This window comes from Coccinella septempunctata, chromosome 1 (genome assembly GCF_907165205.1).
Source record: "Coccinella septempunctata chromosome 1, icCocSept1.1, whole genome shotgun sequence".
Taxonomy (NCBI): Eukaryota; Metazoa; Arthropoda; class Insecta; order Coleoptera; family Coccinellidae; genus Coccinella; species Coccinella septempunctata.
The window spans coordinates 61,478,482-61,490,793 of NC_058189.1; the positions used below are offsets into that span (position 1 = coordinate 61,478,482).

General features: G+C 37.4%; 3 protein-coding genes across 9 annotated transcripts in view; 1 reads left to right on the forward strand and 2 right to left on the reverse strand.

The window, feature by feature from the left end:
• LOC123310758 (U3 small nucleolar RNA-associated protein 4 homolog) overlaps window positions 1–2,161 on the reverse strand; it is a 43,305-nt gene extending 41,144 nt beyond the window's left edge. The window contains exons 1-5 of the mRNA XM_044894405.1: window positions 1,959–2,161; window positions 1,483–1,904; window positions 705–1,405; window positions 420–603; window positions 76–287 (exon numbers count right to left, since the gene is read on the reverse strand). Coding sequence (XP_044750340.1) covers window positions 76–287; window positions 420–603; window positions 705–1,405; window positions 1,483–1,904; window positions 1,959–2,065 — 1,626 coding nt within the window. The 5' untranslated portion in view covers window positions 2,066–2,161. The remainder of the gene's footprint in view (window positions 1–75; window positions 288–419; window positions 604–704; window positions 1,406–1,482; window positions 1,905–1,958) is intronic.
• Window positions 2,162–2,424: 263 nt separating this feature from the next.
• Window positions 2,425–5,629, forward strand: LOC123310768 (engulfment and cell motility protein 1). Of its 2 annotated transcripts, none has more exons than XM_044894416.1 (3): window positions 2,425–2,970; window positions 3,440–3,730; window positions 3,879–5,629. In XM_044894416.1, the coding sequence occupies exons 1-3, from the start codon at window positions 2,653–2,655 to the stop codon at window positions 5,088–5,090; spliced, it is 1,821 nt and encodes a 606-aa protein (XP_044750351.1). In that variant the 5' UTR covers window positions 2,425–2,652; the 3' UTR covers window positions 5,091–5,629. The 2 variants fall into 2 exon arrangements, with proteins under 2 accessions (XP_044750351.1, XP_044750358.1); XM_044894423.1 differs by having other exon boundaries at window positions 2,569–3,276; window positions 3,879–5,626.
• A 763-nt stretch (window positions 5,630–6,392) lies between these two features.
• LOC123309063 (protein tramtrack, alpha isoform) overlaps window positions 6,393–12,312 on the reverse strand; it is a 592,303-nt gene continuing 586,383 nt past the window's right edge. For 5 of the 6 annotated variants that reach the window (XM_044891931.1, XM_044891923.1, XM_044891941.1 and 2 more), the window contains 5 exons: window positions 9,903–10,272; window positions 9,603–9,751; window positions 7,779–7,956; window positions 7,436–7,715; window positions 6,393–7,272 (listed from right to left, as the gene is read on the reverse strand). In XM_044891931.1, coding sequence (XP_044747866.1) covers window positions 7,065–7,272; window positions 7,436–7,715; window positions 7,779–7,956; window positions 9,603–9,751; window positions 9,903–10,272 — 1,185 coding nt within the window. In that variant the 3' untranslated portion in view covers window positions 6,393–7,064. The remainder of the gene's footprint in view (window positions 7,273–7,435; window positions 7,716–7,778; window positions 7,957–9,602; window positions 9,752–9,902; window positions 10,273–12,312) is intronic. The other variant, XM_044891950.1, reaches the window with a different exon arrangement.

Here is a 12,312-nt window from a genome sequence, read left to right on the forward strand (position 1 = left end):
GAATATAGTAGAAAAAGCAATGAAATGAAATATCACCTCTCCAATTGAATTAATAATCGAAATCAAGAGACTCACCTTATTGTCAGCATACGATATTATAATATTCTCTTTGACTGGGTGAATATCCATACAAACTGGGGCACAATGATATGTTGGTAATTTACAAAAGTATGTCCAAGAACCTCGTTTTTCCTTCTTCCATATGACAATATTACTAGCTGTGTCTGCAGCTACTAAGTACTTTCCATCATCAGATACTTTCAAAATAGTTATTGTATCTGTCAGTTCTAAAAATCAAATAAAACATGTGAACAATCTATATTTAGTAAATTCAGACCAATACTTGAATAAGAATGTTAAATAACAAATAAGAAGATAATTATATAGCATAACTTCAAACTGAGATAGTTTATTCATACCTTTGCCCTCCAATCTTTGTGAAACAGAAACACAATCATTAGAAATATCAAAAACAACTATGTTTTCGCCACGGCACGCTGTGATGAGCTGGGTGTTATCAGGGGTAAAAACGCCATTGAGATGTATACTGTTTGTACCATCGATGTTTTCTACCCTCAATAACGTAGGATCCTCTCCCTCTACCTGAAATAAGAAAATATTCTTAACCCGATTTAAAAATTAAAAAATTTGAAAACTATTCTGAGTCACAATATACAAGACTTAGCCCCCAAAAAAATACTCACATTGATTAATTGGAAAACCCTCAGTCCAAGTCGTGTTCCATAAGCTATCCACATACTATCATTCGACATAGTAGCAAAGATAATACCTTCTTTCACTTCAACCTTCTCGTGATTTTTCACCAACCTCTGGAGAGTCATGATTTTTTTTGGTTTGCTTTTAATGGTGAGTTTATTACATCTGGCCAATGTCCAAACTTCTAAATGCTTTGGATATCTGAGCAATATGACACGAGCTTCTTTACACAGAGTAATCACTGGATTTTGTAATATGGGAGGAAATTGTACAGACTTTCTCGGTTGTTCACAGCTCATCGTTATATATGCGTTACTTCCACCAGAAAACAGTTTATTATCATTCAAAACAAGGGACCTAACATCGTGGTCCTGGAATTTTCTATGCATACTTCGGATCCATTGTTCTTTTCCTCCTTTGGTTTGGATTTTCACAAAATTATGTATGTTAGGGTCAATTCCTGAACAATATAAGTTTGACTCATCCTTAGATATGCATAAAGAAAGTATATCTGCCTTATGCGATTCATAACTTTCCAATTGGGCTCCCACTTTACCATCCCAAAAAGTCAACTTTCCTCTAGAGTCACCACTTATCACAGTCAAATTGTCAGTAAAAGCTAAACACCATACTATAGTGGGTTTTTCAGCTTCTGCTCTTCCAGTCGTCATTCTATGAAGTGCATGACCTAAAAAAATATTCATTAGCCACCCAACCAAACTTTTAGCAATTTAACTATGATAGATGTAGAAAATTCTTACTAACCTGTTTCAACATCCCAAATTCTTATAGCATCTAGACCCCCAGATGCTACGTAAGAACCACTAGAATGAAATTTCAGACATAATATTCGTCCTTCCTGTTTGTCGAAAAATTTGTTGTACATTATTGAATCATCCTTAATATCGAAAATATTCAGATATCCTTGTTCCGTACCAACTGCAATTTGTTTTCTACCTTCATGTATGTCTAAGCAATATGCAGCCTCTCCAGTTACTATAGATTTACGTAAAATAGTACATTTGAAAAGATCGTATTCAATTATGAATCCATGTAACCCTATAGAGAAGAGTCTGTCGTGAAACCATGCTAACTCATCGATGCTATAATTTTCTGTGTTTGAGGCTAGAGTCTTCTCAATAAAGGGAGAATGTTTCACGTTCCATATCTCGATGCTTCCATCCATCCTGAGGATAAAGAACAAATTTGTAATAGAAAAACATTTAATTTCAATCTCTTACCTTGCTACTGCTAATTTTTGACTATGTTGGTTAAGACTCATGCAACATATTGTGGCCGGTTTAGGTTCATAAAACCTAATGTTGTGCACTGTAGAAGATTTTCTCATTTTCACTAATTAATTCGTTCATCAAACAAAAATTCCTGAAAAAGTTTTTCAAGAAAACGTGTAGGTTAAGATTGCCATAACCAAACAAAACAAGTAAAATGACATTTGAACTAATATGCGGTGTGCACAGAAATGTCAAATATTTTCTTTTCTTTCATTTCAACATCGTTATTTTCGAGAAAACTTCATCTTTATGAAGAGCTACTTATGCCAAATTCTTTTTCTTGGTCTTGAAGGGAAAATTGATTGCAAAATATGAACGACGAACAGAAATTGTACCTTGAAATGAAACAACCATAAATTCAATCATAATCTCTTTGTAATCTCTTCTGTGACTTCTGTGTTTGAAAATTCTATGACACCAATCATGTCAATAAATATTATTGTTCATTAATTATTTTTCTAATAAAATAATTATTCATTTGAATAAATTGAGTACAATAATTTTTAATTCATGAATCACGAGAGTAGATTATGTTAAATGAAACCAAATCAAACTTTAAACCAAAGTAAAAATATTTGTAGAAAAAATTGCTAGTCTAAATAAGGGAAAAATTCTGGACTCCCCTAATAAGCCAAAAACAAAAATGCCAGCAATGAAGGATTCATATATAGTTAAAATAGCGGTTGAGATGACTGATCAGGTTGCTCAACTCATTGAATTCAATCAGAAGCAACCTTTGAGTGGAATTATACAAGAACTATGCAATGGGTGGAATCTCTCTGATCCTGAACAGTATGCTTTACAATTCAATGAGAATAATAACAAAAATTATATAACTGAAAAAAATAGGAATGAAATCAAGAATGGATCAATTTTACGTCTACAGTTTTCCCCTTCGAAAACTGCTCAAGATATTTTACAAAAGCTCCAGAATGGCACACCGGAAGAAAAGTCCCGGGCTGTTAGTAACTTATCAAGTTTGAGTTCTGACATGACATTTGCTTTTGATTTCATCAATAAACAGGGGTTGTCTCTGATAATTAAGCAAATTGAGGGAGGTAAATGTAAAGGAACTATTTTAGCGCATACTCTACTATCCTTTGTTGAACTCATGGAACATGGTAGTGTTTCATGGGACATACTGAATGGGGAATTTATTACAAGAGTAGCAAGTCTAGTAAATTCCAAACAAGAGCCTCAAGTTACTCAGGCAGCCTTATCAATATTAGAAAATGTAGTGTTGAATAGTACTGAAGGATATGGTCAAGTTAGTATGATACATTTCATTTGCATGAACGGTTTTTAAGCAAATATTCAACCGTTAAATTGAGGAGAAATGATTTAATTTCTTTCATAGAATGTTAGTATGGTAGATTAAAAAATATATCCATCTACAGTTAGTAACTCTACCTAATAGAAATAGTTTGCAGGTTGAAAAAGAGATTCCAATTGGTTCTTTAGTAGAACACCTTCAAGCAACACCAGTAGTGCAACAAAATGCCGTTGCGCTGATTAATGCTCTCTTCCTCAAAGCCGATATGGTAAAAAGGCGTTCATTAGCAGCTACTTTAGGTTCGAAGCAGTTTAGGATGTGTATTCAGCATAATATATTGCAAACAGGAGCTGCAGAAGGAGCTGAAATGGCTCATCAGCTGTACGTGTTACAAACCTTGATGTTGAGTTTACTTGAACAGAGAATGTCAACAAAAATGGATCCTCAGGTATTTAATTCCACAATATACAAAAATTTCAATTTCATATCAATCTTTGCCATATCCCAGAGTCAGAGTTGGTTAGGTTTTAAGCTATATGTAATATATTTTTGAAAGAATGATCACATTTCAACTATCGCTATTATTCTTTCCTTAGGATCAGGATGGCCATGATAAAATCAAAGAACTCAGGAGAATTGCTTTTGATAGTGAAAGTGCTGGAGGAACAAGATTACCCACAGGTTCTACGAGAGACTACAAGAAGTTAGGTTTCAAAAACGACATTAATCCTGCTCTGGATTTCACTGAAACCCCCCCTGGTTTGCTGGCATTGGATTGTATGATTTACTTCGCAAGAAACCACCCTGAAAGTTACATCAAGTTAGTGTTGGAAAATAGCTGTAGAGCGGATGAGCATGAATGCCCATTTGGTAGGGCAAGTGTTGAGCTGGTCAAGATTCTTTGTGAATTATTAAAAATTGGGGAGTCTCCATCTGAACAAGGTGCGTCATTCCAACCATTGTTTTTCACCCATGACCACCCATTTGAAGAATGCTATTGCATTTGCATACTTTTACTCAACAAAACTTGGAAAGAGATGAGGGCAACGTCAGAAGACTTCTGTAAAGTTGCCAGTGTGGTTCGTGAACAGATCGTTCGGGCTCTTGCAGATACGCCTTTGTCTTTAGATCAGTTAAAAGCAAGACTTCAAACTCTAACTTACAGTGAAATTACTCAATTGTGGCAGCTGGAAAGGACCTCCAGGGAGGAGTGGGAATCTCATGCTAGACCCATTGTTGAACTACGGGAACAAATCACCCCGGAGATTGTTTCTCTTATAAAACAGCAAAGACTTGCTTTTCTTGTGGAGGGAACACGTTTCACCAAATATTCCACCAGAGGGCAGCGTATCAAAGACAAATTTTGGTTCATGAGGTTATCCATCAATCACAAAGTTCTCCATTATGGAGACTGTGATGAAAAAAGTACTCCATCTGCTGAAGAATTACCATCCAAATTGGCAGTTTCTGACATAAGGGCTTTATTAACTGGTAAAGATTGCCCGCATATGAAGGGTAGAAAAGCGTGTCATCAATTAGCCTTTTCCTTAGCTCTTGAAGTTGTGGATTTGCAGTCTTTAGATTGCGTTGCACCGGATGAATTAACTTACGCCTATTGGACTGATGGAATTAACGCTTTGCTGGGGAATCGAATGCATAGCAGAGAGTTTGACAAAGATCTGGATACCCTCCTTTCCATGGAAATCAAGTTGAGGCTTTTAGATGCCGAAGGTATAACTATACCGCAAGAACCGCCAGTTGTTCCACCAGAACCTGCAAATTATCAATTTTGCTACGATTTGAAATGAAGAGATATTGAGAAAGTATGACTTTGAATATGTTTTATGGTACAATTATAGGATTAAGGTAACTCCGTGTATATGGCGATTAAATTGAGAAATTATAGTTCAATACATAATAATAATTTTGTACCAGAGCCCATTTTTATGGTTTTTTTTTAAATAATTTATTAATATACTCAAAACTAAATTTTAAAATATATCGAATTACATCCTTTCAATGATATGTGTGTGGAAGATGATAATTCAATTACATGTTTATTGCAATATTAAAAAATTTTACTCAAATTATTTTAGTAAGATATGTTTTCGAATATTTATGATTTTATAGTAGACCATTACCTACTAAGATATACTTATATGAATATGAAAATAAATGACTGCTTTCCAGCTAATTTATATATTTTATGATCTTCTACTTATTGCATGTTTTTATGATGATTATTAAACTGTCATCTCAGCTAATTTATATATTCTATTATCTTATTATTCTATTTTTTTTTTTTTGATAAATTCTTGAACTGTCAACTCAGCTAATTTATATGTTTTATAATCTTCTACTTATTCATGTTTTTATACCAAATATTCTAAGTCTGAAATAATTAGAGATCTTATACCTGTATTTCAATTTTGATACAAAAATAAAAAGTACTCTGTTAACAAGTTTTTTTATTGCACTCCAAATTCATTTTGAATGGTAGAAGTAAAATATTCTTCGTCGACGATAAGCTCTTAAATTACCGCTTGAATATAAAATATGGCTGCATCGTAGAAGGAAATTTTTTCCATAACTTAAAATAAAATTCATTCGAAAAAAAAATTTAAGGGTAAATAAAAAAAAAAACGACTTTACCAAAACGAAGGCTGAGATATGAGGATCAACGTGCAAAATTTCACAGCGATGGATTCAAAATTGCGAACAGTAGCGTGCTTACAACATATTTGAATAACTCAAAAACTATCAATGAATTTACCAAAATAAATTCGTTTCTTATCGGTATAGCGGTATATTTATTTCGTGAGGAAAAATCAGGATTTAGAAAATCGCTATCTCTGAGCTAATCGCCGCATATTAAGGGCCGTAAAAAGTGCCAGTTGATATAAGTGTGAACAACCAGTCACCCCATATGCATGATATGACCTCTCTGATAATAAAAAAATTTCTTATCTCCAGCGATTGGACGCATGACCTTTCAAATCTCTGTTTCAGTACTCCTGATATAGTGTATCCTATCGAAACTCATTAAAAGAAGTGTTTCCTGAACAATTTTTTATTTCTTCATTTGAATTCACAGAATTGAAACACTTTCGAAAATAAAAAATTAAACATTTATTCAGTATCTTATAAAATGCATATATACTTAATGTAAGTAGATAGGTATCATTAATCGTATAAAAATTATAGTTACCCTAAGTCAGACAAAACAAACATAACAAACTTCAACAACAATGATCAAAACAACAAAAAGTGGAGAATATTAACTACAGTACAATATACATGAGTTATTTACATTTATACTATTGATGAATAAGAATTGGCATTCATATTGCACACCTTCCTCATCAAAAAGGTAACTCAATTTCCTATACACTCAAATGATTTCGAAAAATTGCTTGAAATTTCAGAAAGAACACAGCGCACTCAGACGAAACTATCGTCAATAGTACATTTTAGACCGAAAAATTCGTAATATATTGTTGAGTAACTTCAAATTTAAAGCGAAAGCTTTTCGTTTTAGATATAAGCTGTTTTCCAGCTTCATTTTCAATTTCAGTTCATTTTTAATTTGGTTAGGAAGACCCGCCTCAACTCTTTATGAAAATAAGTTTGTAATACTATCAGAAAAATCAAATAACTAACTGAAATCTTCCTTCAACGCTTCAGGAGGAGAGAGGGGTTGATCCCCATCAAACTAGATTGCTTCAAACGAAATTGGAATAATTATTGAGGATTTACAGGTAATCCAAATTAAAAATTTCATCTCAGCTGGTTTGATTCTGGTATTGGATCTGTTGTGGATGAGGATTGGTGTATTCCATGCCGAAAGCGACCTCTAAGTGTGAATTGCTGTCAGAATTTCCTTCTAAGTTCTCAGAGTCATACTTTATACCCCTTTTGAACCTACCATACAGGGACGAATAGGGTAGGTTGTAATGGATGGCCGCTTGGTTGATGGACATGTGGCCAAGCCTAGAATAATATCGGAACATGAATTTTCATTGGCCAATCAATCAATTCAAGGCTAAATATTATTATCCTTGTTCTAAGGCTCAAATTAACATACAAAGATGCGTTCAAAAGAAAAAACAATCGAACACCTTGAGCCCAGAAGTCCATTGAAAGGTTCAATTACCTGACAGCTTCTAGGGCCTCTCCCATTGCATCTTCAGACCATGGCGTTGGATTAGACCTAGACAGCTCTATACCCTCCCTTTTGCACCTCCCGTAGAGGGTCCCAGTTGGAATTCCAAACTCCGTCGATGCTTTCTGTACGGAAGTCTGACCAGACCTTATGGATTCCAGAGCCTTCTCGAGATCTTCTGGTGTCCAAGTTGTCGGCGCTGCGTTGAAAGGTGCTGCCAATCTGATTCCCTCCCTTCTGGCTATTTTGTATAGGGTACTACTCGGGATACCTGAGAGGAAGGAAAACCTAATCATTCACAGTATTCGAATGGAGTGAGAAATAAAAAAATTACCGAAAGCTTTGCTAGCTTTATTTGCCGATATCGTTCCTGTTCTCAGAGCGTCTAAGGCGTTATTGAGGTTTTCTTCGGTCCAGGACTTCGTTGGACCTTCTTTCTTTGGAGTGTCTATTCCTAATCTATGGGCTCTCTGCCATAAAGTAGTGGAGGGAATACCGTAGGTTGCAGATGCCTGCAACAGGAAAAGGGTGGAAATGTTTTGAAACATGCACACGCATTTATGTCGAAATAAACTGCTCCACATGAGTTAGGGATATTGACTTAAATTGCGAAAAAATATTGTTAAAATAAGATTTTTGTGATGAAAATTCATATTAATATGATTTCAAATTGAAAATTAATTTTAGCCTGTAGGTCTGCAGCGTATACAGGGTGGTTAAGAAAAATCGAGTAAAATAACAAAATTTTATTCCCAGAGAATTCAAGCATTTCGAGACTATTAATACAATGTATGGCCTCCACGGGCACCAATAACAGCTTTTTTGCATACTACACACGAGGTTGTTGAACATTTCTTGAGGAATTTGGTTCTATAAACGGGGCAGAAGCTCTCTCAGATCATTTAAGGATTCTGGGGTAGGTTGATGATTATCTAATCTTCTTTGGAGCATATCCCATGCATGTTCTATGCAATTCAAATCTGGTGAGTGCGGAGGTATTGGTAAATGTGGAATACCAAGCTCCTCGAGCGCATTCTCAACTATGGCTGCACGGTGCGGTCTAGCGTTATCGTCTAGAAATTGAAAAGTTTCACCAATAGCAGCGTAAAAATTTGGCATAACATTGTCGATGACATGCTCCCTATAGTGTAAGGCGGTCATATTCCCAGGACAAATGTGCAGATCTGTGCGCCCGTTGTAACATATCCCGGCCCATACCATAACACTACCCCCTCAGAATGGATGGACTTCTTGGACATAGCGACGATTACGGGGTATGCGTGGGATTGGCCATACCCTTATTGTTCGAGAATCTGAAAATGGTCCATATCTGGATATATCAGTGAAAATGACACTACGCCATTTATCGTTCCAATTGATATGTTGCCTTGCCCATTCCAGTCTTTGACGCTTGTGGTCACGTGTTAATGGAACTACTCTTAATGGACGTCTAGAACCTAGATTCACCTCTCTCAAACGTCGTCTGATGGTTTCGATGGAAACTTGGACCCCCTCTGCATTTTGAAGAGTATTCCGTAGCATTCTACACGTAGATGTAGGGTTTCTTCTCGCCGAAACGGTGATGAAACGATCCTGAGCAGGTGTTGTCTTTCGTCACCCACCAAGCTTTGGTCTTTCCAACACGGAACCTGTCTCCCTGAACCTATTCCAAAGTCGAGATATCACACTTTGGCTGACTTGGAGCCTTTCCGCTATAGCAACCTGTGTTAGGCCACCCTGTAGCATTCCGATAGCCCTATTAGCCTCAGCGTTTGTTAATGTACGTCTTGGCATTTTCAGAAAACTCGTTGCAAATCGAAGCCGTTGATAAACTGACTTCATTTCAAAATAACAACATTCATGATGCATATTCAAAGAACCAAACTTCAGAAAAAAGGCGACCAGATTGACGAAATGTCTCATACTGATTTTTATTGGATCGATTCAAGTTGTTAGTGAGTTTTAAATGATTTTACAGCGATTTTCTCGAAGATTACATACTTTTAAAAACGATTGAATACGATATCCCTAACTCTTGTGGAGCAGTATATTTTCAAAGAAAAGTAAAATGATTTTTTCTGGGCATATTCGAAAAAATGCCTCGTTCAATAGGCTGTCGACTGAAGAGTAGGCTATGTTTTATTGTGAATTGTCTCACCTTTGTTAGACTCATATTGTGGTTTCGCAAAGCGTCTAAGGCCATATCCATATCTTCCTGCGTCCACGTCTTAGGACCACCTGGGTTTCTCGATGTATCTGATGAATTTTTGCCCATCAGCATATCACCGCTGCCATTCATGATGTCCTCTGTAAATGTTAAACATGAATATTAAAAGTTGCATTTCACGAGATAGGAGAAGGTCCAGAAAATGACATTAATATGGCAACCAAAAGCGTTAAAATATGGCTCCAAATTTGCTCTACGCATATAGTTATCTCACCCCGTTACTGTACCCACCTGACCGACTAGAAACTCCCGGTACCATACCCATGAGCTCGGGCGTCACCAGCATGGAATGCATGGACTGGTCCTGATCCTCGTGGCTGTCTCTGGACAGGTCGGCGCCGGACATCCGGGAATTGTGCGAGTCAATCTCGAGCAACGAGTCTTGATCGTAGGATCGCAAGGTCTCGAACTTGATGTCTATCGCCTCCTTCTTGATCTCGTATTTGGAATCGGAAATGTCCGTCCTATGGATGGAACTGCTGTTCAGCAGGGTTCTCGTGGGCGAATGGTCCATGTCCACGTGACCGACAGGTATGGCCGAGGGGGCCGGGGGTTCTGGAGGGAAGTCATCTGTATCTACCCCGAAGTGGGAGAATAGCGTCTGAAATAAAATGGAATAACTGAAATTTTGTCTATTGGTCTATTGCTCGTCGAAAGGATAAGAGAATAGAAGTTTTCTATAACTACGGGCATAGAGGAAGAGGTTGATCCTAAGAAAATTCATGTGGATCAGCTTCTCTAAAAGGCTTGAATCACTCTGGTACATACATTTATTAAATTTAGAATAATTGTCCGCCCCTTTTAGGCACAATGCAAAACAATCAAGGAAGTAAGACTCATTGACTGACCAACCACTGTCACTGTCACGTCTCAGTAAATGGAAGTAGAAGATCCATGTTGATTGAACCAATAAATTATTGGAAGATGAGAAGTTGAGATAACTCATGCTAGCTGCACAGTCAAGCTCCATTCATTCATTTATTCATTGCTGAATCTCGTTACCGAGAGTAAATCTACAAAAAGACTCAAAAACCAGGCTATCAAACGTATAATTTCTTAGGGCTACTTGCAACTGTGTGTCCTCCTGTGACTGAAGAGACCCAACCGTGACCTACAGATCCTTCCACACTCTGGGCATGGATAGTCACCAACCAGATCTGGCCGCCGCTGTATTCTTCTCGAGTCTCCATTATAGCTGTGGGCCAAAGACCTCCACTCTGATCTGTCTAACGCTAGTTGTTCCCAGTTATGATTGGCATTAACTGATTTTAGGGATTGATGCAGTATATCCTTGAACCGCTTATACTGGCCTCCTGGTTTCCGAGCTCCCTCTGTGAATTCGCCATACAGAACTATTTTGGGGAGTCTTGAGTTTTGTATCCTCAGAATGTAGTCGCTCCATCTGAGTCGGGCCCTCGTTACTTGAGTCTCAATTGTTATAAAACTCGCGCGCTGCAATACTTCTGTATTTGAAACTTTGTGGAACCATCTGATGTGCATTATTTGTCTTAGACGACGTTGTTGCGTTTGTTCAAGATGTCCCCTGTAGGGCGTCCAGCTTTCGCTTCCGTAAAGAAGCGTTGGGAGGACCACTGCTTTGTAGACAGCTTTCTTGGTCTTCAGATTGAAGTCGTGATTTTGAAACACTCTGTCCTTCAGCTTCCAGAATGCCCGTGATGCCGAATTGATACGGTTGTGTATTTCCGTGTCCAGGTTAGCCCCAGTATTTATGAAGCTTCCCAAGTATTTGAACTGCTCGACCTGTTCTAGAGTTTCATCATCCAGGCTGATATCTGTTTGAAGGCTTTCTGGCGGATATTGTTTTGCCAATATTGACCGAAAGCTTCGTATATATGTTAATAGGTGTCCAACATTATCTGTAGATCCTCTGGGCTGCTAGCGATAAGTGCGCAGTCGTCTGCATATTGAAGTCCCGTGATAAACTTTGTACGGGTTTCTGCTCTGATGCTTCAGGTTAAACAGGCCTCTGTCAAAACTGAATCTCATTCCAACACCTCTTGCAGGCATACTAATGTCAGCAATAATCGAGATAACTATGGCAGTCCAGTTAGCTCATAATTATAGATCTGAGAAACGCTCACTGAGATTTCCTAGAACTGCAAAACTGGAAAATTGTGGAAAAAAGCTTGGCGGCGTGACAGAGGCACTCTGGTGAAGTCCCTCAGGTTTGCGACCTTCGTGAAGAATTTGGCAGAAATTAAAATTTTTAGATTATATGAGGAGAAGGAAGCAACCAATGCCTAGTAAAATAATACTCCGCTTGAAGAAGCCAAGGCGTGAGGGTTGTTTGGGCCATGAAATTGCAAGAGGGGTTGAGAAAAACCCTACATGAAGGCATGTATCTCTCAATTACTGAGGTATGGAAGTAAGTAGGTCACATCATGAGAGGCAACAAAAGTATGAACTGCTGAGACTAATAATTGAAGGAAAGATTCAGGAAAAAAGTCTGTTGGAAGGCGTCAAAACTCCTGGTTGAAAGACCTCAGAAGATGATTTGGGTGCACTTTCGTTGAAATCTTTCGAGCTGCTGTATCCAGAACAGCGTTAGCTATGTGGATCGCCAACATTTGAAAGGAGAGGGCGTCGTAAGAAGAAGAATAAGTATGGAAGAGCTTCTTGT